At 37.1% G+C, this 27,984-nt stretch overlaps 1 protein-coding gene across 4 annotated transcripts; it reads right to left on the bottom strand.

Annotated features, from left to right (window-relative positions):
* Window positions 1–316: 316 nt before the first annotated feature.
* HLTF (helicase like transcription factor) lies at window positions 317–27,984 on the bottom strand. Of its 4 annotated transcripts, none has more exons than XM_057421849.1 (24): window positions 27,926–27,984; window positions 26,521–26,728; window positions 25,790–25,956; window positions 24,708–24,841; window positions 23,597–23,694; window positions 22,779–22,853; window positions 22,379–22,570; window positions 22,130–22,225; window positions 21,236–21,284; window positions 19,231–19,318; window positions 18,438–18,517; window positions 17,421–17,507; window positions 17,102–17,199; window positions 14,658–14,801; window positions 13,636–13,774; window positions 12,754–12,889; window positions 12,284–12,463; window positions 11,718–11,842; window positions 10,424–10,602; window positions 6,952–7,080; window positions 5,433–5,545; window positions 5,089–5,269; window positions 2,009–2,089; window positions 317–1,280 (listed from the first exon to the last, which is right to left on the bottom strand). In XM_057421849.1, exons 1-24 carry the CDS (start codon window positions 27,943–27,945, stop codon window positions 1,128–1,130), a joined length of 2,952 nt encoding a protein of 983 aa, XP_057277832.1. In that variant the 5' UTR covers window positions 27,946–27,984; the 3' UTR covers window positions 317–1,127. The 4 variants fall into 4 exon arrangements, with proteins under 4 accessions (XP_057277832.1, XP_057277834.1, XP_057277835.1 ...); XM_057421851.1 differs by having other exon boundaries at window positions 11,718–11,833; XM_057421852.1 differs by having other exon boundaries at window positions 11,718–11,782.

Genomic DNA, 27,984 nt, shown 5'->3' with positions numbered 1-27,984 from the left:
AAAGGCATTAGAAACAAGTCATATTCCACTTCTCTGCTGCCAAACACACTTCCTGAATCTAAACATAGAATCTAAACAGGACCTTAATATAGCAGTATCTGCTTCCAATTTGAAGTCTAAGCATTACAGGGAAGGCAGTACAGTATTAGGAGCAGACAAGAACATTCAACTGAGATTTTCCAGTGCTACTTAATACTTTGCAGTACATGAATATGAGTAGCTTCCTATATAAATCAAGATGCATGCAGATTAGCATTCCATTAAGACATATATATGGGACTGAAAAAACACTTAACAGTGCAAGAAAACTGTTAGAAAGCTGGCAGTTATTAATTTATTCTGCAAGGACTAACTGATTCATTGGCAAGTCAGTGGGTTGTATTCTACTTTGCATATAGCACAGTTTTACTGTTCAAAGTGTCTACAGAAACTAAAAGAAATCACGTTATCAATACAAGCCTATGATTCTAGCATTTCATTCAATCATAAAACCTTTATTTTTACAAAAATAAGTGGAGTTCTGCTTAAGGGAAGTAAAATATGAAAGTTTTACAAATTTTAAGTATTTCATTTTCACTATCCCCTGAAAAGTAATCAACAGAGGAACCCCCTGCTGCACCTTTGTATCATTTAGAATATTTTAGAATTTTGAATTAACTACCATCTTTGAACAAAAGAATTCCTTCTGAAGTGGTCAGTGACCACCTATTCTGAAACAAACAATCCAGATGATCTGTTTGGGTATCAGGAACACACCAAGATTGAAACATGAAGTTAATTCATTTCTTAAGGGTTTTATCTGAAGGACAAACCCTTTAGTTACCTCTAAAAAGATATGAAATTCTTGCAAATTAGAATGCATGAATACACATTTCTGTTTCATGGATTTTTATGTGTTCTTAAGTGCTGTACATAATAGTCAACATTTCAAAGGAGTGAACACTGGAAAGATTTCAGGAATACAAAACAAGTTTGTACATTTCTAAACTTAACATTTAGGAGAAAATTAGATTTTGTAGTTTATGTGAAGCATTTATGTTTTGACAACAAAGACAGCAAAATTAGAAGTTAACAAGAGAGCAACTTGAAGAGCAATATTAAATATATTATTTTACCACATTTTCAAGCTATAAATCGATTAGAGCCTTAATTTCCTTAATTTTGGTTTGTTTTATTTCACTTGCTGAAGGCTTTTTGGTAGCAAAGGCTCCTGCTGCAAGTTCCCTCTTCTTGTTCTGAATTTTCAGCATATTTTCTTCCACTGAATCCTTCACAATGAACTGAAATACAAAAAAAGGCCCCACTGAAATGTTGGGGTTTGTTGTTTGGTTTTTTGTTGTTTGTTTTTTTTTGGGGGGGGGGGTGTTTAATTAAATGTTTAGGATGGGACATTTAGGTACTTCAGGGGAAAAAATAGCCGAGTGAGCCTAAAGCACACTTATATTTTGTTACTACTTTGTGAAGCAAACACAAAAGGGAAGAGTTATAGTGTAGACAGAGAATGTTTTGCATTTTAAACACACACCCACACACCTTTTTTTTAATACTTAATCGGAAGAATATTTATCTCTTATTTGCTACTTATATGAGAAGAGAACCAGTCTTCAATTTCCCAAGTAATGTTTTTTGTGACCAGGTATTAATGAGACATACCAGCTGCTCTTTTGCAGCCGAACGAGCTGCTATGACAAAAGCAAAAGCATTCTACATACTTTCAAGACAATAAGCTAACAGCCAGGCCAGGCAGCAGCAATACTACCCCATATATATCACTCCAAATAGCTCACAACAGGGACATCTGATTTCTAAAGTTATTATTTCACAGGAAGTAGCTTACATTTAATATAATCTTACAATCCAAAGCCCACACTTCAAAAATCACAACTTTTGAGTTTACTGGTGAGATTATGATGTCACAATTCTTCTAAAAACACAACAAAGCTTTCTGGAAAATTATTTATTTATTCATAATCAGAACACTGGTCCAACAGATCATCTCTCAACTCACCTTAGTTATAACAACATTATGCTTCTGACCCAGCCTGTGACATCTGTCAAAACATTGGTCTTCTGCAGCAGGATTCCAAGCCTATCAATCGCAGTAATGAACAAGTTAAATAACTACTGGTCAAAATACATAATAAAATGCACACAGGATCACGAGGAAGTTATCTGATGATGATGGAAGTACCACCATCTCTTGTACAAATACTGCCTGCAGATTAATTACGCACAACCTGATTTCTCACTTAAGTATCCCAATATAAATAAAGCTTTGAGAACTTCTGGTTATATATTCATAACAAGGAGGAACTTGTAAATGGGCAAATGCTTTAAAAACTAGGTTTGTCAGGAGTCTAGGAGACATCAAAACAATCTTGTTATAATTTTATTTCTGAAATAAACACTGTATATACTAACTGCCTCAGTTCTCTTTTCCTGGTAACAAAACCTAAACCAGCTGAACACAGGCAGTTAATTCATCAGTAGACCAAGTCCCCTTGTCATTAAAAAAGGAAGGCCATGTATGCTTCCATTAGTACATGCAATAATCATGAAGGTAGTTAAAACAAGGAACTTGCAGAACACAAGATAATTGTGTAGCTTTTCCTACTTATGCTTAGAATATAACACTAAATATAAGGATTTGGGAAATGCCAGGTTTGCTCTGCATTTTTCCAGGGTGTTTTTTCTATTTAAAGGTATAATGCTACTCATTGTCACACAACAGGTATTTAAATCTAGCTAAAATGTAATCGTATTCTGCCTGTGATAAGCAAGTCTCATGCAATGGGCTCACCTTGCCCTGTCTCCCACATACTGAAAGTTACCTAGGAACTCTTCTTAACAACTCCTTTCTACAGAATGGGGGAAAGAAAAGCCCTAGGACTAGTACAAAAGAAGATTATTTAGATTCTAAGAACCTCTGATGCCTAAACCCACTTAAGACATCAAGCTGCAAGACAGAAGCCAAACAAGTCTTGCTTCTCCAATATAAGACAGTGAGCAGAAATACAACAAATGATGTATCTGTCACTGCAAGATGAACATTCCTGGCTATGTAGAGCAAACTGTTGCAATACTAATCTGACTGTAGGAAGATGATGTCTTGAGGAAAGAGCTAGCCCAATCATGCACAAGCATGTTCCATTCTATCTTTGGTGTAATCAAGTAGGACCAAAGTGTACTACTCTCACTCTTCTTCTCTCATCAGTTCAAAGGAAAACTGAACTGAAATAGCTCTGTGCCTTTCTGCAGTATCCTCATACAAAGAATACTGTATTTTACATGGGAAAATATATTAAAAAAAAAAAAAAAAAAAAAAAAAAATCGAGCCTCAGAGAAACTTGTATACTTGCGGTACTCTCAGATTACAGGTTTGTACTTCTTCCTAAAGGTGAGAATTCAGCAGATACGAGTGTATTTAAACAAACACTGTAAAAAAGTGGGGGGAGGGGCATACTCTGTGGTTGGGTAAATGCTGCTCCCTAGCACTGTCACACAACACCCGTCAGCAGACCTCTAAGCTACAGTTCTACAACAAATCCACAGAATTTGAGTAGAAAAACTGTTTTTTTCCACTAGCTCCAGAGGTTTTTCCTCTTCTTAAATCCTCTTATTGCCACTCATTCGTTTCAAAGAATGCTAATGCATGACCGCATCTCATTCAGCACTGAACATTCAAACATGAGACCATAAAGGTCATGTGGTCCCACTGCCCCTTCATCAAATGTAAATAGTCAACCACTGCCACATGGGGTGGCTACCATTACAAGATGGTTACCAGCAGGATGAGGAGTTGTTCAACAGTATCAGTGTATAAAGGCTCCAATTATATTTGGTAGTGGTTTGTGAGATGTAACTATATACTGTAGATGAGTCAGTGTCAACAATGCTTAAGTTATTTTCTTACAACTGCTTGCTGCAGGACAGTGTATGCATAACACCTCATTATCTTCACAGAAAACTGAAATTCTCTTGGACTTCCCACAAGTTTTCTTATTCAGAGAATTCTTTAAAAAAAAAACAACCAAACAGTTGGACTAGATGGTGGTGCGGTGCTGAAGGTCCCTTCCAACTGAACTATTGAATGAAACACATACAAAGACAGTACTTGTGAAGATGTATTATAATTCATAAGAAACCTTTTCCAAGGCAACTGCTCCCTATTCTAACTCATATTTAATTCCTTTAGTTTATTAAGTAAATAGCTTTTGTCTTTATGCTGTTGTTATCACTAACCTGAAGTTCAATCTAGTACTTTATTACTGGTATAACCAGATACCCAAGTACAGAGTTACACTATTATTTTAATTTACTTTGGTTTGTTTTGAAGTGCACCAACTGCAGAATTTGTCTCCGTTTCCAGCTGCTAAAAAAAACAGGACATCAGGGAGAGGAGTACAGACTGAACAGGGAAATTCAGTTGTACAATGACACAAAAAGACACAAACCAATTTAAGAACACTATTTTGCTATCAAGAAATGTAATTTACATTTTTATTCCTTACAAACAATTCTGCATTCCCAAGCACTTTAACGAAAGGAAAAAAATGTCCTAAATTTAGGTATCACCATCTTTCTCGGTCTCCTACAACTACAAAAAGTAACCTCAGACTAATACCTGTATTTTTTAAATAAATGCACAAAAATAACAGAAGAGACCAGAGCAGAGAAGCATTACACTGTACCACAGGAAAAAAAAAAAATTACACTGTTCCTGAATTTTCACTTTATGGCTTTTGAAGTTATTAAACAGAACAAACAGAAAAATACATTCAGAAGTGTCAGACAGAAAGAGAAATAAATAGAGAAGGAATAGATATCAAACGCTACACTGTGTCACAGCACTTTGTTAACAATGCTACTAATATTCTTTCTATTCACAGTAAATAACAGCACAAAAATACTGTGTTAAAATAAAAAACGTGCCAGGGAAACAAATTAAGAAAACCACTATTTGCCCTTTAACAGGTACTCATCAGTATCATTCATTCTCAGAAGGCCTTTCATTGTACTCCTAGGAAAGCACCAAAAAGAGGTTCACCTAGATGTAAACCAGATCATTATTAACAACCTGTTACTCACAGGATCCATTAAAAACACTCGGGAAGCTGCTGTCAGATTTAATCCAACTCCACCTGCTTTCAGAGACAAAAGCATTACAGTTGGGGATCCTCCTTGGCTGCTTTGAAAACACTGAATTGCTTCTACTCTTTTCTTCTGTGCCATTGACCCATCCAAACGAGCAAAGGTAAACCCTGATTCTCTGAAGAGAAAGTAAAAATGTTCAATTTACCAATCCATTTTCTGTAACAACAGGGGGGGGAAAAAATAATCAAAATTCCAACCACTATATTGAAATAATTTTGAGAAATTTTCTAAAACACTAAAAAAATGTGTTTATTAAAAATGACAGTAGTTCTACTTACTTCAAGGGATTTTCTATCAGTGACAGGAAAGTTGTAAACTGAGAAACAACTAGACATTTAGCAGTTGGATCATCCCTCCGTAGTTCTATCAAAGCATGCATGAGAGCATTTATCTGAAATCAAATAAAGACTTATGTAGCTTATTCTGACTTGGTTAGATCCTTCTCCTATAGGTGCTTCGATGAGTTTCAACTAAGAAGTAACTGCTCAGCAATACCTTTTAAATTAATCTTAAATTCAGGGGGGGTGTGGGTGTCTTAGCTTTCAAAGAAACATAAGGGTTGAGCACTTTTAATGGTGATTGATGGTGCTTTGGGGGAGGATTCACAAACCCATTCTCCAGACATACTTCTCCTTGTCAGGGGTCAGTAAGGTCCCTGCCTCCAGGACATATGAAGGAAAAAAAAAAAAAAAAATTAAAAAAAATGGAGGAACAGAGTACTGGAATTCTGAAAAGTAAGGCTTAAGAAAGGTACAGCCCTGGGGCAAGTGTTCTACTTAGCACTAATCAAGAAGCAAGAAAGGCTTTCCCTGGGAATATTCAGGCAAACAAATTATGCAATACCCTTAGCTAGGTATGACAGAGAACAAGGAGGCACCAGAAGCACTCCTGAGACCACCATGAGAACAAAAAGAACACTGAATTGGATCTGAGGCAAAAGAACATTGCCAGTTTTCTCATGTAAGGTTTAGCTATGATGAGGCAAAGAACCACTAACTAAAGAAGGCAAGTAACTGCACCAGGTAAAGTATAAAAATTTATAAATAAATAAATAAATTTATTTCAGAGCACAAAGTCCTAAATTAGGTCTCAGGCCTCCACAGAAAAATTTTTAGAGAATAAATTTATAGCCAAGTTTTGCAAGAATAAAAATTTTTAAAAAATTTTAAAAAATGTTTCAGAAAAATCAATCTCAAAACAAACAGGTCAAAGTACAAGCAGAAAGATTTAATTTCTTGCAGTGAATGCACAATGAAGGTGGGGCAAAAAATGTGACAGACCTTGAGAAACCAGTCTGCAAACCAAAATAAAAATCTCACTAGTTTATCTGACATGTTATATTGAACATATGATGCCCATTTAATTTTGCCCTCTAGAGCAAAATGCATATTCTTTAGACAAGCTTTAAGAAAGGACTGATGCAGCTTTTTAGTTTCTAAAAGTAAATTAAGAGCTAAATAATCTCTACTCTATAGTAGTTCTATACCCACAGAAACCTTAGAAACAAAATGCAAAGCAATAGCTTTTTTTATTGAAAGTCTCACATAATTAGTATGCATCTCTGTACAGCACAATGACTGTTATCAAATTCCAGCTGGTGCTCCTTTTCTCGTTTCCCTGCTGCAAAGTTTGTGATGAGATTTTATTACATATTTTCTCCTGTGCCAACTAGTCTATGAAGATTTTCAAATAATAAGGTTATGCATATGTAAAGTATGTTCAGTGTATTTACATAAATATTCTAGAGAGTGCTCTACAAACCCGTAACAAAGCTAAGTAAAACACTATGAAATGTACCTTTGAACTCGATATCCACTCCTGGTCAGACTTCTTTTCATTACTTGAATCTACTTCCCCTTCCAGGGGACATTCCACCAAGTGCTCTGCTCGAAGCTCACTCCTACAGAGAGGGCATTTGGCATTTGGCTACAAAAAAAGCCCAAATGACATTAGAAGAAACACATTAAATCATAGAATAGAATCATAAAATAGTTAGGGATGGAAAGGACCTTAAGATCATCTAGTTCCAACCCCCCTGCCATGGGCAGGGACACCTCACACTAAACCATATCACCCAAGGCCTCGTCCAACCTAGTCTTGAACACTGCCAGGGATGGAGCATTCACAACCTCCCTGGGCAACCTATTCCAGTGCCTCACCACCCTAACAGGAAAGAATTTCCTCCTTATGTCCAATCTAAACTTCCCCTGTTTAAATCAAATCAAGTTAAACCAAATTATTTAGAGTGCTAAAGATCAACTTTTAGAAGTACCTTTCAGGAAATTACTGGTATTAATACAAAAAAAAAGTCCTCAAGGATTCATTTGTAACACAACTGCTTTGTCATTTCTGACATGACAATAGCAAACATTTCTGAGAGCATCAGGTGACACAAATATTACATGTTTTAAAAGCACTCAATCTTCCTCAAAAGTGGTTGTCTTTCTGGCCATATTTATAGGCGAAATAAGCAGCTAAATATTTAAAAGCAATCAAATATTTGGACTGTGGGGAGAAGACTAAAATATCAGAAAAAATAAGCCCTCTTTCAAAGACAAGTCATTCTTTGCAGCTAAGAAAGATCTTGTTAACCCTTTTTCTTCAAAGACTGCACAGAAATAATTGCAGTCTGATGAAATACGCTTTGTCAGGGCCAGACACAAAGTATCTTTTCTTCTTCCTTAACACAGATGAGAAATGAGGCATAATTTAACACCAAGGTTTGTTTTTTTTTTCTCTGAAGTATACCCTAGATAAGGCAGAGTTCACAATTTATGCAATAGCACTTCCATGAGACTACTCACAAAATTTAACAAAGACTGTGTGCACTGTGCAAATATCGAACCTTGCAGAGCAAAAATAACAAGCATAAAAAGCTTTTGCCTAACAGCAACCTTTTAAAATTAGCTAACTCGGTTTATATAGTAATCTGGCCACAGAACCAAGGCATCTTTAAGCAGGCTGCAAAGCAGACCTCACAAAGCAGATGAATACTGGAAGCTGCAAATCTGGAATGAACTTCTAGCCAGTTAAAGAGGCTGGTGGTCATAGTCTGCATACATGAATTTATTGCAGCAAGAAAAGATAACCTTTGAAGAGACAGAATCTCAACACAAATGAACCTGAAGTTTCCAAAATGTAGTCACAAATGAACCATTCCCCATTTGCCAGCAACCCAAAAAAATCCTCCAATAACAAAAAAAATGAATTCTAATAAATCTGAAAAAAAAAAATCCTAACAGTGCTCACAGAGACTTCTCAGTTTGCTATACACATCTTTTTGCATCCCTTCTCCAATTTAGTACTAGTCAAAGCCAACACAAAAACCCAAAATGCAACTAAACAACGCCAATACAAATATGTAAGACTTGCAGTGAAAGTATGTAAGAGTGAAAAAACTGTCCTGCTATCAACAACTAGGAAAATAAAAACAATACTGTAGAGATTTTACAGCTTCATTGGGACTTCTGAAGCTAAACTGAATGAAAGACTGAAATTAAGGTGTTAACTTTCAAGCTGTTAACTACTAAGAAAGTTTTTCCAATTTCAGAATATATTCTTAGGTTAACGTTAGAAAGATAAAATGTTATCCAAGTTTGTAACCAATGAAAGGCTAAACTTGTCACTCAGCAGTTTTGGGCTGGCAGCTTCACACCCCACGCCTCACTAATGGCTTAATATTCTCACTTGTATTACTAATGGAAACCAGAGGCATATTGCCTAGCAGAATCCTGTTTGAACTCATGCTTTAAGGTGGTTGCTTTGTTTTGAAGGTGGTAAGTACTTTCCCCGAGCTATTTACTAGGAGAGAGTTGCACTGTAACCAGTCAGGCACAGGAACTACCCAACTGAGATGCAGCACTAGCACAGATACTTACTATGTCAAAAAAGCGAATTCCCCAACTCTGGAATTTAGATGTCTGTCAGTGTTTTAGCTGGAAGCTGCAAAACCTTCCTTGGAAACTGATTTAAATTAGGAAGCATTCTGAACATAAGAAAAGCTTACTCACTGCTTTAGAAACTCATGATAGTTCAGGAGCAGTACCTACTATTTCACTACTATGCAAGCAATCTACGGAACAATGTGGGATTGGACAAAGGTCTAGTTCTGCAGATTCCAAGATGCCTTCCAGTCAAAGCATAGTAAATAACTTGACTGTACAGTCAGGTAATCCAGGTTCCATCACATCATAACCTGATTTATTTCTCTGCATGCCTAACTACACATGAAGGCTAAGTAGGGGCACTGACTCTATTACAGACATACCAAGAACCTCTGCACTGGAACAAAACCTCTGTTCTGCAGAGAACAATTTCACATAACTACTTTCCCCTCAAAATTCTCAGAGACTTTCAACTAGGATAACTGCATCAGAACCTTGCATGTCTGGCAACGAAACAAAGTCAAACGGCATGCCAGGTAGAGTAACACTTCCTAACTTTGTCTTGTTGGGTTGACTAATTACGCACAAGTGGGGACTAATTTGTCCCCTGCCACCTCCAATAGAGAACACCACCTAGAGTTAGCCTGTCACTTGCAGCTCTACTGTGGCTGAGTACAATTCCAGAAAGGAAGTGCTGCAGCACTGGATACCGATGGCGAGATTACTGCACTATCAGATTGCCCTAGAAAGGAAAAGGCAAACAAGAAGAAAAAGTATAGCTTAGAAGCACACAAGAAAAAGACATACTATGTTTAAAAAACAAAAAAAAAACCACAACAAAACAAAACAAAACAATCCAATCAAAAGACCCTCATGCGCAAGCTTATTCTGGAGACAGTCCAGTGAAGGGCCATAAAGATGCCCTCTAGCAAGGCAGCTCTTTCACAGCAGAAGGTTATCAGCTTGGAATAAGGAGAATAGACATGATTTTACTTCAACAGTCAACTTCCAGTACACAACTTCGGTCTCTTTCAAGCACAACAAAATACACATGTATCACACCACATAAAGGCAGTAAAGAGGCATCGAGCCATATGAAGGAACATAATGCAGCACTAGTTGCCATCATTTTTACCTCAGGGGCAAAGTAAGGTGAAAACTGGGGAAAAGGTCTTTGAAAATAATGGTGAACCTTAAAACTGTTCATTTTGAAAGCCACTCTCAATAGCTTGACTTTAGGACAAGTTTTTGTAACTCTGCTAATACCTAGGTTTACACTGTTCATGTATGATTTAAAGGAACAATAGCTAGATGTCCTTCTGGTGATATCAGTTCATCACTTTCAAATAGCCATTACAATTAACTGCAACCATAGAACAACCAACCTGCTCACTTCTAATGACTTCAAAAATACACGGCCTACAAAACACATGTGCACAGCGTGTTATCACAGGAAGAGTCAGCGATTCCAAACAAACTGCACATTCTTCATCTGAACCAGAGCTCAGAACCAGCTTCATTTTGCTCACTAATACCTCACGCAGTTCTTCAGGAGTTTTACTATCTGCAAATATAGAAAGATACTTAGAAACAGAGATTTTTATACAGGAAACACTGAGGTGGCATACATCAAACAGTTGTATTAATCAAAACGTAACTAGGACAGTTTATACACAATGAGGATATAGCCTACCATGTATAAAACCACAAACTGGCCAGTACTACAGAAAAATCTAACCTACAATTTCAAATCACATGAACAGTAATCTTACTTGGAAAAATGATAATTAGAATTCTAAGAAACTCGACAGTGGTAAGTACATATGCAACACAACGCCTAAAGGGAACAAGCAATTTTCATATGGCAGCTGTTCAGGTAGTTAACATTGCTACAGAGTTGACATTATTTATGGTTAAGATTGGTTTATTTCATTTTTTAAGAAATTCAAATCATACTAGTTACTAATTAAATTCTAAATAATTGTTGAACAATTATCCAATCACTTCTCCACCCTGTATTTTTCAGGAAGATAAATTATAACCTTCTAAGCAAGATTCTGACCATATCTCAGTCTTTCAGTTTCCTGAAAAACTATGCCTATAACCAATATCATCTCAAAACAGGATTTTTAAAAATATCAAATTTAAGAATTGTCAAATTTAGAGTATTTCAAGCAGACTATACTTGCTTCTGAAAAAAAATGCATAGTTTTTAACACTATGCAGCTGTACAGTTCTGGCTTATCAAAAGTAAAATGTTGCTTTTCTTTCACCCTTTCTTACAGCCATAACAAAGTCAGAGCTGACAAAAGCTACAAATCTACAAGGCATTCCTGAAAGCTCCTCTACATCTCCTCTCCTGAGGCAAAGAAAAAAATTTACTGTAAAAGCACTTCTGTAAATTATTATAACAGATACACTGCTCTTTAACAAGCCTTGTGCATTTTGGCTCTGTAGAGGACCTCTTTGCTCATATTTGAGTATGTGCTAGGGTACCCACTTATCAAACATACGGTATGAAAAAGATAAAGGTAACAAAGCTAAAAGTTCAATAATTCAAGCTGAAAAGAGGAAGGCTGAAGCTAGAAAGCTTGGAAAACAAACAAATGTGTTTCTGTTCTTGAATATGAAGTGCAAGTCCTCCTTTTAAAAACACAGGAACCAAAAGCATTTACTCACCAGCTGAAAAACTACACGAAGATGTATTTATACACAGACGAGGATGACAACAAAGCTGCCTCAATCTCAGGAGGACACCAAGGATGTCAGCATAGTGAGCTAGTACAGCCCCTTCACTGAAAAGTCTAAACATAAATTTTACTGTTAGTGTGAAATGCTACAGCCTGAAGTAACAGATGACATCAAGTGATGAAGTGTAACTACTAGAATGATATTCTAAATTTTCACTTCCCTGTTTGAATATAATTTTCTCAAATCCTCTTCTGAACAAGGTACAAAAGGCTACCAGTAACATGTTCGACGTAGAAGAAATACTAACACATGGTCACAAAAAATTTAAGGCCATTCTTTACATAGCCAGTATCTCTTTCTGATACATAGCTCTGCAATAGTCTCTACTTTACTCTTCAGAGCTGAACAGATGCTACACTCATTTGCAATTTTTAGTTTACAGCATACAAATTGATACACTTTGCTAATAAGAGCTAACATAATCAAAACTTCCAAAACACTAAGTTTGTGGTATCAAAATCCAACCTTCAGAATTAAGAAAGCCTTCTACTTACCTGCTAATAGCAGCTTTGCCCTCCTTCTTCACCGACTGATAGATTTGTCTCTCTTCCTCTGTGAGTGTAACATACTGAATGAGTACTTTTCGTTCTGGTAACTCCAAAACAGGTTTTCCTTTAACCTTACTTGTTTTAGTTCTTCTAAGGGTAATACTCCTAATCAGAGACTGTAAACGCCTAAAAAGGTATATATCAATGACACATTACCTAGCTGGAGTTGTTTCATTTTCACTTTTTTCTAGTTTATTGATAAATACATGTTCTGTACAAAATCCAAGACTAACAGTACAATATAATTCATTAATCTGAAATATAAAATAATTTCAATCATTTAATATTAATTAGAACTACAAAGTTGAAATGAGAACTGATACCAACTGCATTTCAAGCGTGAAACACCGATTAGTCACACTGCCCAAGCACTGCTAGTCATACTCTTTAATAAACCCTTTGGGAACACTTCGTACCCAAGTCCTCCTGGAGCTCCCATTGTGACTGGACGTTGAATTGTTCTGTGCCACCACTCTCGATCAGTAAAAGGCTTCAGTTTTAAAAAGGAAATAAGTGACCACAAATCCTTTACAGAATTCTGAATAGGAGTGCCTAAACAGAAAACAAAAGATTGCAAAACCTCAAAGAAAGTACAAAACACAAACTTTAGTCAAAGTGACAATTTAGTGCTTTCTTCAAACCATACACCATGGATGAGGTCTCTTATAACTAGGCTGACATGTCATTAAGTATAACATGTCTTTTTTAATTGAACTATCACAAAACACATACATGAGTGAGAAAATCGCAGATCTCTAGGAGACTTGGCTGTTAATTTTTCCATTTTGGCTTCACCAGTAGCAATCACAATCATGATATACTTTAAGTTACACTTAAGGATCATATATACTGGCATGGTCCCTGGCAGTTTTTAGGATGACTATTACATTTCAAAAGCTACTGAGGTCCCAGTAAATACATAAAAGTGTGAACTTTTAAACTGACGTAACATGCCAGATTGTAAATAGGTCCCTTCTTCCTTGCACTTCTACCAAACCTGTATATCAAAAGTTACTTCAAAATTTGTCTAAGTGAAAAAAAAAAAAAAAAAAAAAACCAACAAAACAAAAACCCAACACCCACATAAACCAAGCAAACAAAATGAAAAAACTTAAAGACACACCTAAATCGCTGTTAAAATGCAAGCTCAAAAACATTCCAAATGAATCTGAAGCAGACAGACATTAACCCAGACATCTTCCAGAAAAATCCAAAGTGGAAACACCAAGCAGAAAACACAAGATGGTGTTATACTAAGACAATCTGCACTGCATTTCCTCTGGTATCAAATATTTTACCTGTAAGTACCCATCTTCTGTGTCCATCTAGGTTTAAGGCAGCTTTAGTTTGCTGAGCATTTGGATTCCGTATAGTGTGTCCCTCATCCAACACAATTCTCAGCCACATGACTTTGTGTAAAGGGCTGTCACCTCTCATCTGAAACACAGTATTTTTTTAATCTTCCACTAAAATTAAAATACTTTTTCACAACTTGGATTAAGCAGGCTATTAATGTAACGATTCCGCAATTAATATTGGAGGATATTTATGCGCACCTTGTTTATTTATCAGTACAGAAGTGTAAAACTAAGAATGAGGCATTCCTCCTTTCAGATTTAATGATTCCTGGAAAATGTTACCAGTCTTCTCATACTTAGAATGAGGAATTACCTACAGCAAAAATCAGCTCAGCCTGAAAAGAAAGGCTTCAAAGACAGAGAGATACAGAAAATGTATCACAGAACTAATGTTAAAGATGTAAATCTTCAGGCATTTAAAAAGGCTAGAATTTCTATAAAATCATGAGTTTACAAATACATCTCATGCAATGAGCTACCTGGCTGCAGCAGCCCACATCAACAAAAACTATGGAACTATGCTTTCATATGTTCCATATTCTTTGAATGTAATAGGCAAAGGGCAGAAAGGGGAGCCTCACACCACTGAGATTTGGGAAGATTTACATACTTGCCATTTTTTTCTATCCTTAAAAAGTGTCTTAAGTTATCATAATTGCAGACAAATAGTTTTCTCTACAGATGAAATAAATTAAAAAAATTAAAAAAATAAAAAATAAAAAAGAAATAAAAATAAAAGATAAAATTAAAATAAAATAAAAAGAAAGAAATTAATAAAAATATAAACCCCTGTCTTGGCTATCACAGCAAACCGGTACAAAAGTATGTAAAGCAAAACTACAACTATAACCTTTTCATTACCTGCAAGAATAGTACTTGAATATACTGCCATCATTAGCCCGAACACTGGAAGTCCTGAACAGTGAGGAGTCTTCAAAGAACACTTTTTCTTATTTACTTACTCCGTAATCAGTAGCCAAGATGTTGTATGTTGTCAGTACAATGTCTTGTTCTGAAAGAAATGATGGGTCTCTGCTACGGTCAGAACCGTAATAAATATAAATATTGACATGAAAATCTTGGTGGATGTGTTGTTCAAACTGGTCCTGAAAGAAGAGTTGACAGAAGTCACACAAAAGACACTTTGTTAAGCTACATGATTGTTAGCATAATATTTTTTTAAAGTTGCCTTAGCTAAAAAACACTTCCTCTAGCTCTGTGACATTCTACAGCCACGTTATATAAACAAAAGCCATTTGAATCTGGGTTCCTTTTTACTACTCCCCCAAGGTGAAAAGAGGGACTAGAAGTAGTCACCTCAGTCATCAGTAATAGATACAGTATCACATTCCATTAACTCTAGCTCTACTTTTTGCACACTATTAATTCACATCTGGATGGTATATGCACTTCAAACCCCCTGTTCCTCCCAAATTGTAATGGAAGAGCTTTTAAGTTTCTTTTTCACTTTCTACCTTCACCTTCTCTTTGTTCATTCTTTCAAAACCTTACTGGATTAATGACAACACAATTGTTAAAGTATTCATTTTAACACCAATGTTTATATATTCCCTACATTTGTACTGTGAAGTGCTCAGAATACGCTAATCTTGAAAATTAAAAAAAAAAAGACAAAAAAAAACCCAAAAATTTTAATTTTTGAAGCACCAGATTCTCAAGTTTTTTTTTTAAATACTGATTTCATTTTGAATTGATGAAAAGAGTATTTATTTATTTTACGTTATTTGATGTTTCTCAATTACATTATTTTAGTGTTTTTCCTACAATCTAAGATTGTTTCCTTTTCTTACTAATGTTCTAACCACAGACAGCAAAACCTTCCAGATAAAACACAACTTGAAAGTTAAAGAGATCCCCTTAATATCTGTATTCAAAATGTCATGAAAACACCACAAACATTGACCAGTGCAGAGACAGAGCTTCAGAAGGGCCCTTCAACCTGTTCACCCTAGCAGACCTACTCCAACGTATCATGAACAGTGTGCCAATAATCAAACACCTCTAATGTCACATGCATTATCAATAAAGTACAATAGTATTTTTTTCTGAGCATGCAAGAAGGACCCATCTCTTCCACCTTCTTCATCTGGTTTAAGAAGTTAAAAATAATGGCTCAATGTCCGGCTGGAGACCAGTAATGAGTGGTGTCCCTCAGGGTCGGTGTTGGGACCGGTCTTGTTTAACATCTTTGTCACTGACATGGACAGTGGGATTGAGTGCGCCCTCAGCAAGTCTGCTGATGACACCAAGCTGTGTGGTTCAGTTGATACGCTGGAGGGAAGGAATGCCATCCAGAGGGACCTCAACATGCTTGTGAGGTGGGCTGATGCCAACCTCATGAAGTTTAACCATGCAACTGCAAGGTCCTGCAGCTGGGTCGGAGCAATCCCAGGCACAGCTACAGGCTGGGCAAAGAAAGAGATTCAGAGCAGCCTCGTGGAGAAGGACTTGGGGGTGCTGGTTGATGAGAAAATGAACATGAGCCAGCTTCAGTGTGCGCTTGCAGCCCAGAAAGCCAACCGTATCCTGGGCTGCATCAAAAGACCCGCAAGTCAAAGGAGGTGATCCTGCCCCTCTACTCTGCTCTTGTGAGACCTCACTTGGAGTATTGTGTGCAGTTCTGGTGTCCTCAACATAAAAAGGACATGGAACTGTTGGAACAAGTCCAGAGGAGGGCCACGAGGATGATGAGGGGACCAGAGCACCTCCCATATGAAGATAGGCTGAGAAAGTTGGGGCTGTTCAGCCTGAAGAAGAGAAGACTGTGTGGAGACCTCATAGCAGCCTTCCAGTATCTGAAGGGGGCCTATAGGGATGCTGTAGAGGGACTCTTCGTTACAGACTGTAGTGATAGGAGAAGCGGTAATGGGTTAAAACTTACACAGGGGAAGTTTAGATTGGATATAAGGAAGAAATTCTTTCCTGTTAGGGTGGTGAGGCATTAGAATAGGTTGCCCAAGGAGGTTGCGAATGCTCCATCCCTGGCAGTGTTCAAGACTAGGTTGGACGAGGCCTTGGGTGATATGGTTTAGTGTGAGGTGTCCCTGCCCATGGCAGGGGGGTTGGAACTAGATGATCTTAAGGTCCTTTCCATCCCTAACTATTCTATGATTCTAAAATCACCTAAGTTCCAAAACTGCCAAAGTGAATCTGCCTAGTCAAAACCAGGGAATGGAACATGAGCTCGCTACTCATGGAACAGCACTCTCATTACAATGAGACTCCATTTTTAAAATTTCGATCAAATAAACCTCTCTCGTGAAAGCAGCTGTTTCATAAAAAAGGAAAACCATGACCTAGCATGAGAGACTATAGGGAGTACTACTTCTACTGCATAATAATCAACACTCATCACATACACATACTTAGGAGGCTTAGCACTTACAATCCAGTTGCTTAAGACAGACAGTGGACACACAATCAGCGTTGCTCTGGGGCCATCACCAGAATATTTCTTCTCAGCTGACTGAATGCTAGTGGTACCTGAGAAAACAGAAGTCATATGTAGTGGCGTAACAGCTCACTAAAGCAAAGTACAAGTTCAACAAACTTATGGTTCTCTGTAAGTCCTTTCTAAATTACTTCACCTGCAGCACCAAAGCTATTTACAAAGACATAAGTTTCATTTATTAAGTCACATATGCATAATACTTATGCTTAGAAAAACAACCTACAAAACACTATTATTTTTATTCCTTCATTACCTTTTCTCTTTGTTCGTCTTTTTAAAGTAGATGGAGGTAGAAGAACAGATGCAAAGCCTGGATCTTCTTGGATAACAAAGGAAGTTGCTGCAAAGCCCAACACATACAGATTTTTCACACCATGCGGAACATACATGTGCATTTATTTTTATGACATGTTTCATCAAGCCCGTTATCCAGATTACTTCTCCTTTCCTATGCAATAATGTAGAATATTTCCTACATGGTAATGTACAATATCTTGAGTTGGAAGGGACCCATAAGGATCATCAAGTCCAGCTCCCCGCTCCTTGCAGGACTAGCTAAAACTGAACCATACGGCTAACAGCATGATCCAGATATTCCTTGAATTTTGAGAGGCATATGTGCAGAAATATAGTATCCTATACATCTTTTTCAGGTTATGAGTCTTCAGAGGAATGCAGTTTATCAGTTGTTTACCTTAGCATAGGTTTCACTCAGTATATTAAACCTAAACTTAACTGCTTCCTCCAGAGTGTCATTAGCCCCTTTTTTCCATGCATACTTAGTTCAACAAATGACGTGTGTTCTTGCCTCTTCAAGACCAAATTTCAGGTATTTATCGCCAAAAAAAAAAAAAAAAATCAACAAACAAAAAAATAACCCACAAAACAAAAATGTTTTTTTGTTTTTCCAACCCTAGTGCCCTGACAACAGGTCTATGTCAAACTCTAGAAATCTTAATTGTGTTTTTCACCATCTGTTTTACCCTTATAGCTTGTTACACCACCTCTCCTTTAGCTAAGGAAACAGAACACAACACTTGAAACTAAAATACTGCTTTCCTGTTCAGCAATGTCTAAAATTTTCTGCTTAAAAGTTCTGGTTGAGCAAAACACAAAAAAAAAAAAAAAAAAAAAAAAAAGCATAAAACCCCCAAGTTTAGTTAATTCCTCTTCCAGTTAATTAGAATTCCTTTTTGGGTTGGCTTCAGGAAGACAGACACCAGATGTCACAGTAACCAACTAATAAAAAAAGAAATTCCTTGCAACTTACTTTTGGTTTGTTGCAGTAGCAAATCTTCAGATTCTCCCAAGTCACTATTTCCTGAATATCTGGGTTTCTTGGCTTTATCACTAAGGTATAATCATTAGGGAAAAAAAAAAATAAAAATAGAAAGAAACCCCACAACTCTACTTCTTCTCAAATTTACACATTAAATCTCAAGCACATTAAGCAGATGAAGTTTATATTGCAAACAAGATATCACTATGATTTGAAAATTCACTGATTCTAAGGATTTGAAAAAGGAAAGCACAGAACACAGAGCTGCAGGGTGAATGATGCTCATAAAACGTGGTACAGATTATCACCGAAGTTCACCGCAATTGTAAGAGGCTAGTGTGGTGGGAAGGCTCAAACATGTTATTAAGTTTCACAACTTCATCAGGCCAGGGCTGTTCCTGTCAGAAGCATGCCTGCAAAGTATTTCTAAACACCTAAAAACCCAATTAATACTAGAAGAAAGATTTACTTCACAGCCTCTTTTTTAGCATGCCACACACTGATGATACTAGACACCTTTACTAGTGAAGGAGACATGCAAGCAAGCAGTCACACAACCCTGGCTGAATAAGTAAATGCTTTTTTAATATATTTCAAAGTGCAACACAGATACAGAACACTTAATGATAAATGTAAGCAGAACTACACTATACTATACTACACTGAAAGCTGAGGAGAACACAGGAACACATTTTAGGCTAAGGTTAGTATTAACCACATATCACTTTATGTTTACTCAAAATATACATATCAAACCAACAAAAATATTATTCCAATAATCTACCTTTTTGGAAGACAACTTGAGTACTTCAGAGGAGCAGTTTCCAACTTTTTTATGCTAGAAACACCAGGGTCCATCACATTGCTAGAGTCTTTATAAAGTAAATGGTATTTATGAAAAATATACATAGTCTTAAGCTCAATTATCAAACCAACTTTAACATAAAACAACTTAATCAAGTGTGAACTTCTTTTAAAACCTTAGTTCTGCAAGGGACAAGTGCTACTGATACTGTGATCAAAAATGAAAAATAGAAATACTCTTTAAACAATCTTAAATATTTATGAAGTCATAAAACATGTACTGTGCTTGTAAGTGGTCAAAAACAAACTGTCAAAGAAGAAAAACACAAATATAAGCATTGCACTGTTAACAGTAAAGTTCTTCATAGAAGTCTTAAATGCTAAATGACCTTACTAATTAATAACAACCATTAATTAGTCAGGTTTGACCTTACCAATTTCTACATTGCCAAAAGCTAAATTAACAATTGCAACATTAAAAGAAAAAAGTGGTAACATCACAGATGTCCAGGGTGTTAGGGCTGTCACAAGGGAGTTGTTTTGGTTTGGGGTTTTTGGCAGGTTTTTGTTTGTTTTCTTAAAATCTTTATCAGGTAGTGAACAAAACATCACCTCTGAACTCTGCAGATCAGAAACAAATGCAAAAAAGAAAACATATTGACAGAGCTGCTATCAAAACTGAAGGCACCAGTGCTTGCACAAAGAGTTTTGGTATAACTCAGGCAAGTGAATTCATGGTTGATTCCAGATTTAAACTTTAATACAGATTTAATACAGTCCTGAAGATGGCAAACCCTGCAAAGACTCAATAAACAGATACCGATTTAATGTGTAACAGAACGAGAAATGGGAGGCAGGGTGTAGTACAGGTTTGGAAGATGTTATCACTTTTTTCATATTAAATAATAGAGCAATAAGCTCTCCTCTTACTGCTGTAAACAGTAACTCATTAAAATGCTTAATGCTCTGGAACAAAACAAAACAAAAACTTGGATGCTATTAGGTTCTTCAATTTGGTAAAGGTTCTGCTTTTTCTGGAAACACTCATATTGACCTCATGGAAATCTGCTTTTCCTCCTTTCCAGAGTACTGATAAAAATAACTTTCACCAGAGGCACTTCATACTGTGTTCTCTCCTTATCGGTTCCTTTCATTTATCTTGCTTTCACATTTCTTTACTGTGAGATTGGTGAAGCACTGGAAGAGGCTGCTCAAGGAAGCTGGGAATGCTCAATCCCTGGCAGTGTTCCAGGCCAGGTTGGACAGGGCCTTGAGCAACCTGGTCTGGCGGAAGGTTCCCCTGGCCATGGCAGGGAGGTTGGAACTAGATGAGCTTAAGGTCCTTGATCATTTTATGATTCTTGTGCTATCAGTTAAGGCATCTATATTAAAATTCCTTCACAGGACAGGGAGGAACTGCAAAAAAACTTCAAGACCCATACATTTCTTTCATCATTTTCAAGAGCATGAGGAGCTACAAAACTTACTAACAGCAATTACAATTTTTCATATATATCTGTACATTCTCCTGATACAACCTGAAAGCTACAGGTGTGACAAAATCCTTCTAAATACTTGTCACTCGCTCATTACTTAAAAATATATATATATATATGAAAAAAAACCAACCCTTGATACAGAAGTTAATTGCAATTAGCTACTAATTTTTAAACAAACAAGATTTTAACAGATGCATAAGTGCTTCTGTTTTACCTATGAGGAAGTAGAAAGGAAAGCAAAAGGAACTCTGAATCCATTTCTGGAATGTGGTAACTTTCCTGGCAGGGTTCAACTTTCTCACAAGGCACTCATCTTTTCATATGTCAACTGAAACATCTTTAAAGGTATGTTTCAAATACCTCTCTGAGATACTTAGATTGTGAAGAGTTTGTGAAGATTAGCACTGACCACAGACTAAGAGTACTCCAGATCATAACATTAATTATCATGAGAACATTACTGGACTTTTGATAGTTTGCTGTCACCTTTACATAGTCTGCGTCCAACGCTGTTCATGCTGTTAGTACCAGATTCCTATTGAGGAATGGAAACTTTTATTCTTTAATGTAGCAACTGGAAAAATGCCAATAACATTATTACACTAATCTGATCAGTGATTAATTATTGCTCTGAATCATGAAAGGCTCACTCAGTGGCAAGTCAGTCAGTCACTTAAAGGTGCTGAAAAAGCTGTATTTATAAGAAACACAACTCCCAGCATTAGCACTGTCAGATAATATTGCATAATAAAGACCTAATCCTAGCCTTTCATTTACTTCACTGTCTTCAAAATCATGTCTTAATAAAAACAAAAAGCACTTGAACTGAACTACCCAAGAAGAGTTTGCACACTGGTGTTAGCTCACTTACTGTAGTTTCCCCTCCTCACTTCATTTCAAGTATTTGGCAAAAATAGAAGCCAAAAGATGTATTTATTTATTTATCTGCTTTACACCAAGGCCCCCTGCTTGCTATTTTAGTTGTTACAGGCACTTCCTCAAAACCCCACAGGAACTACACATGCATAACCCCAGGGAAAAAAAAAAAAAAAAAAAAAAGGTCTATTTGCACAGTCACAATTTGCCTTTTAGACAAATTTATAAGAAACTTCAGAAGTTATAAAACTTAACACTGAGAAGCATTTATTCCTCCTTATTCTTCTTTCAAGGATACTATACTCCTAAGATAACACAGTATACAGCTCAGTTATACACCCTGAAGTAGCATAGTCCACCTCCCTTCAATTAATCTACCCTATTCTTTCTCTTAATGTACTTAAGTAACATTCATTTTCTACAAAACACATACAAAGTTCACCATACAGAAAGTTACTAGGCACAGGGGTTTTTGTATTAACTATATCAATGCTTTCATCTCACCTCATAAAACTTATCACTTGAGATCTTTTGAACAGGAAGAGGCTTGCCATCTTGAAAATTTGTGAGAATCAATGCAATAGTAGTAAGTGTTTTACCCTGCATAACAGAAAAGAACATCGTATCTTCCACAGAATGAACCAAATGCCCAACCAATCAAGAAACACATGCACATGTTCTGTATTTAGACTCCGCCCCCCCCCAAACAAAGCAAAAACAAACAAAAACCAAAACAAGCTTCATAAGTATTACCAGTCCCATATCATCAGCCAGTATTCCTCCAAGAACATTTTTAGGCCGCTTCTTTTCTGCAAAATTTGTAAGTGTATTATAGTAGAAGTTACTTCTCTCTTCCCAAAATGGTGGCAGATCACTACTGTTCTCACGTGAAACCATCCAAGCTAAAGCCTGCTTCTGATGGGGAAGCAAGAGTGTGGCAACAGCCTGCAAATTAGAGATATATTATGTACTATTCACATATTAAGTATGACATTTAGTTTTTGGAACAAAAAAATTTTTATGAAGTCCTCTGTGTCTACTATTTCCCCCACTCTGATTCAAGCATCTCCTGTATCCAGGCAACGCTAAACATGCATCAAGATGTTTAAGTACTTATATTTTTATATAAAATGGTTTCTAGCTTAAGAAATACCTCTGCTCCTTCCAGTTCACAAGTTTTATCATCTTCCTTCAGATCTTCAAACAATTTGTCAAATTCACTTTTAAGCTGCATAAATGAAAACAAAAAATGAAATTGAAATTATTGCAATTAAAAATAATCTCACTAACAATCAATGACTACTAAATTATTTGTCATATGGTAATCAGTATAGATAGGTCTAGATATATAGATGGATCTATAGCGAGGCCTCACTTTAGACCTGATTTGCTGGAATATGTTAGCTACTGCTACATAAAAATGAAGTCCAGTTTTTTCCAAGACATTCACATGCCAAAACAAGCAAGAACTTAAAAAAGGGATGCCTAAATATATTTGCATCCTTGTACAACACTCATTAAAGTAATACTTCACTCTAATTTGAAAGAGCAAACAAAAAGCAAAACCAAAAATAAACTACCACCCAACCCTTCACACATCACCCTGGACCTATCTGAAGATAAAGCCTGGAAATCTGATTTTATTTTCACTTGGGAACATACCTGTTATGTGGTAAAGCATTAGGACAGAGACACCACCTCAACAATGTAAAAAGTAAATTACTGAACAACTAAAGCTTTCCAAAAATCACATGGGACTCAAGGCTGTCACAGCTTAAATGTCTCCTCACACAGTAGGAAAAAAGTTCAAAAGTTCAAGATGACTTCAAACCAGACTGGTGGCTCACAAAAGTGGGGGGGGGGGGGGAGACAACAGACTTTCACTTCACAAGAACTGCTCTGTTAATGAAAAATTAAAGGCCCCCAGTGTTTAAATTTCAACTTCCAGGTATTCAGATATGAAATGCAAACCTGTTCAGGTGTCAACTGCACAGCAGCATGAACTGGAGCACTGTAACTAGGACCAGCTCTCCCAGAAATCCACTTTGATGCAAAATCACATTCTGAACCTATGTGCCATTAAAAGGACAGTATTTTGAAACACAACAATACAATGACTTCCCAATCTCAAACTTCACTGGCTTCTAAGTAACAATGCTGATCAGATTGTAGGCTATAAAACAGAATCTTTCACTTTCTCTTAGCCTCAATTTACTCTTTACTTTCACTGGGCCAAACTTTCTACAAAGCTTTGTAAGACTCACAGGCAATGAGCTACAGGTTTGGATCCTTCAAGATGGCAACCATGTTTCTTAAAAATTATTGTGTTATGTGAAATTTGACTTGGTGACATTACAACAACTGATAATGCAAAATCCTTTTTTTTTTTTTTATTACAAACTCTTTTTCAATTAACTATGTGCAATGCAACCTGTAAGATAAAAACTGAACTCTAAGCATACATCAAATAAGATCTATTACTCACCAGGCATTTATTTCTGCTCACATCCTTATCCTGACTACCACTGCTTCAACAAAGCTTAGTTCCAGAAGCACAGGTGCTTTTTGTGCAAGGCTGGCTCTGCAAAGCATCATGTCTGCTAAGCTCATTTGTTTAGAGACATCTCATCTCTATTTGCTCACACCTCACAAGTAGCATTCATGCCCTAGCACTTTTCTAAAAGGCAGCAGTGTCCCTGAAAACCTCTCCCTATGAAAGGGACTGACCGGGTTTTCTTTTAAAAACACAAACCAAAACAATATAGAGAAATTCAGGGAATCATTATGGATTTTTAAAGAACTTAAGGAATCAAGTATGTTTCTGAGGTTGCTCAACTGTCTCTCCAGCTGCTGGCAGGTAACATAAAATATAAGAAGTAAACTTTTGTGTCCTATAAAGTTTGAAATCAATAGCTGTGGGGTCTGTATTATTCCCCAACTAAGTTAAAAAAATCATTTTGTGAATGACAAGATAATGACAAGAATTAAGCCCTCAAACATTTCTTCCAACCAGGGACAAGTTCAAGCTGAATATTTTAAAAGGAAAAAAGAAACAACTCAAACCTAAACCTTCAACACTTGCCTTTCAGAGGAGGAGCCAATTTAAATCCGTGTCTTTTTAGCTGATCTAGCACTGCTTCCTTGTTTTCTTCTCTTCCCCAAAAGCTCATTTGTACAGGCATGGTAAAGGCATTTTTTGCTCCGTAAGGGACAACCCTGATAAAATGCAGGAAAAAAAAACCACAACAGTAATTTTTTTAGCGTTTGATTTTTCCCTAAAAAACTTGTTATTTCTTCAGCAAGATGTTCCAGATAGGTGTTAGTTCTCATACTCCATGAGCCTTTAATACAAACCACCACATGCAGTTAATGTACGAGTTCCACAACAATCACTAAGGAATTTGCTCTAATGTCTCTACATTTTATCACATACAGAAAAGAATGAACTGTATACATGTAGTTCAACAAAAGAGTAAAGAGTCTGAAAACACAAAACTTTAGTAAGTATTCCTCTGCTCTCATGAGAGCCCACCTGGAGTACTGCATTCAGCTCTGGGACCCCAAACATAAGAATAACACAGATCTGTTAAGAGCCAGTCCAGAGGAGGTCCCAAACATGATCAAAGGACTGGAGCACCTCTCCTACGAGGACAGGCTAAGAGAGCTAGGATTGTTCAACCTGGAGAAGAAAAGGCTCCAGGGAGACCTTAGAGCAGCATTCAAGTACCTAAAGGGGACTACAAGAAATCTGGAGAGGGGCTTTTAACAAGGGCCTGTAGTGGCAGGGCAAAGGGGAATGGCTTGAAGCTGAAAGAGAGTAGATTTAGATTAGATATGAGGGAGTTCTTCATGATGAGGGTGGTGAGACACTGGAACAGGTTGCTCAGAGAAGTTGTGGCTGCCCCATCCCTGGCAGTGTTCAAGGCCAGGTTGGACGGGGCTTTGAGCAACCCGGTCTAGTGGAAGGTGCCCCTGGCCATGGCAGGGGGGTTGGAAGTAGATGATCTTTAAGGTTCCTTCCAACCCAAACTTTTCTGATTCCACATTATAAAGAGCTGCCATGCGAGTCAAAAGAGAACTCTTACAGTTCTCAGAATTTGCTAGTGTAGCAATCAAAAACATTTCTATTATTCATAGAACCAACATCATAATCTTCACACTTACCCTTCAATTAATGCTAGTCTGTTGTCCATAATACCTGCCAATGCTGCTGCTAGTTCTTTTTTTATATGGCCTACCTGGTCTCCATTCACATTATTCACTTTCACTGCATTTTTATCATAAGGATTATTGGGCTCTCTCTGAAGTGCAACCATTTCATTGTTATTAACCTAACAAAGCAAAACAAACACACTTAGTTGCAAATTATCTGCAGAAATGTCTATCACACATTGCCTTCAATATCATAAAGATTAAAGATTAATTTGGTATAGTATTCTGTTCAGTCAGTCAAGCTACCACTTACTCAAAATATAAAAAGCATTACAGAAGAGCTACCAAGAAGTTAACAGCAATTTCAAAAGTAACCCTGAGAGCAAGAATTTCCTTCAACTCCTACCACATTTCATAAGGGAATAAACATCCCTTTCTGACAGTGTAAGCAGTTCAAAGACCTATCTAACTTCCTGTGTTCAATCACTTTAATTTCCCTTATGTGGATGAGGAGAGCTACCAAATAAAACCAAATTTGAAAGCTTGCTACCTTAATTACATTTTGAATCAGAATGTTTTAGATTAAGTATTTCCTGTGAATAATGTTGAAAACAGCAAGTTAGAAGAAAATATCTATCGTAATTATACTTAGTCAAAAGTTCCACAAATTATTAAAATTTAATTATTTTTTTTTCTGAAGCTCACAACTTTTTATTCTGCTTTATAATTTATCATGCACTTACAATCCCTGTGTAGTACCGTAATCCAACAACACTTCCTCGCAAAGTTCCATACAAGACAGCTGAGTCTGTGTCCTCCTCTGTTCCAGATGTGTCACTTACAGAGAAGCCTTCCAACCCAAGACTGGTGGAAAAGTCAGAAGAGGAGAAATGGGAACAGTTTCCCTCTTCTCTGTAGATGTTATATTGAGAGCATCCTCCAGCACCATCTCTGCAGAAAGACAAAGTGTGAAATATTTGACAATAACTTTAATAGCAATAACAACAGAGGAGTTATTTCCTTGTAATCTATTTTACACCTTTATATACTACCTATAAACTCCAAGTTTTACAACTTTACTCACGTAATTTTTACCCGGAAACATGACCAAAAAAAAAATAAAAAAGAAAATTTTGTATTGGAAGAAAATGTCTGCCAAATAGATTAGTTTAAGCCAGTTACAATAAAGAGCTGGCAACTTAAGTTACCAAACTATGGCACCTGTGCATTCCACCCTAGCTTCCCTCACAGGCTTAAAACCTATTTGTAACTGCTTAACTCTGTATGTGTGGCTTATAGCCACAAAAACTGAAATGCTAAAACAACTCCACATATTTATTAAGCTCACTTTCACAACCTGACATGTATTATTGCTTTATAATAACTTCAGAGATAACTAGCTGCTCCAATGCAGGCCAGGTAATTACACTATGTATTTCAAATACAAACTTCTGCTAGCCAGGCTTCCCTTCTGCTGATCAGATACACCTAGTGGCTCAAGTTACTTAATGTGGAGAGATGGAAAGGTATCTACCTACGCATTTAATGTGTGCTTGAGTGAAGACTGACATACTAACAACTGCTTTTAACACGAGTACTTTAACAATAAAATCTCAATACAAGTTTCAGCTGATACACAACAGTTGTGACCTTCGGTGGATCGCAAATCTATGCTTCTGTATTGCTGGATTAATTGAAGAGTACTGCCAACTTAAATAACTAGATACCATGCACTAACTACTCAGAGCTTGGCATAGCAAACTTTGGTTTCTTTTGCAAATGATATCTAAAGTTACTGCTCAATCGGCATTCCATTTCCTCAGGCACAACGTTTAAGAGGCTTTGCTGTGCTAATTGCAGACGTGCCAGCCGGGGTTTACCACAAGCCATTTTGCCGCCGCCCAGGGGAACCCCTCTCCGGGAGCCCTGTCAGAAGGAGGAAGCTGCAGGAACGCCCCGGCACTCATCGCACATCAACCAGAACAAGCACAGGGTGGCGGAGACGCAGTCTCTCCCCCAGCCACTTCAGTTCACTGCGACCGCCGCTCGCGGAAAGGGGTGCGAAGCGGCCCAGTGCAGGAGGTGCACGCCGCTAAGTGGGTCAGCACCGGCACGTCCCAGCGTCCGCCACCACCCCCTCCGCCTCACCTGGGTTTCTTCCACGACATGGCCGCTAGCAGCACCACCAGCGAGGCTCCCGCGGTCCG

This window comes from Pezoporus wallicus, unplaced genomic scaffold, assembly GCF_028554395.1.
Source record: "Pezoporus wallicus isolate ANWC-B61680 ecotype Strahan unplaced genomic scaffold, APGP_CSIRO_Pwel_v1 scaffold_7402, whole genome shotgun sequence".
In the NCBI taxonomy this organism is placed as follows: domain Eukaryota; kingdom Metazoa; phylum Chordata; class Aves; order Psittaciformes; family Psittacidae; genus Pezoporus; species Pezoporus wallicus.
Note: the sequence above shows the minus strand (reverse complement) of the source record. Positions and strands in the feature narration are given on the sequence as shown.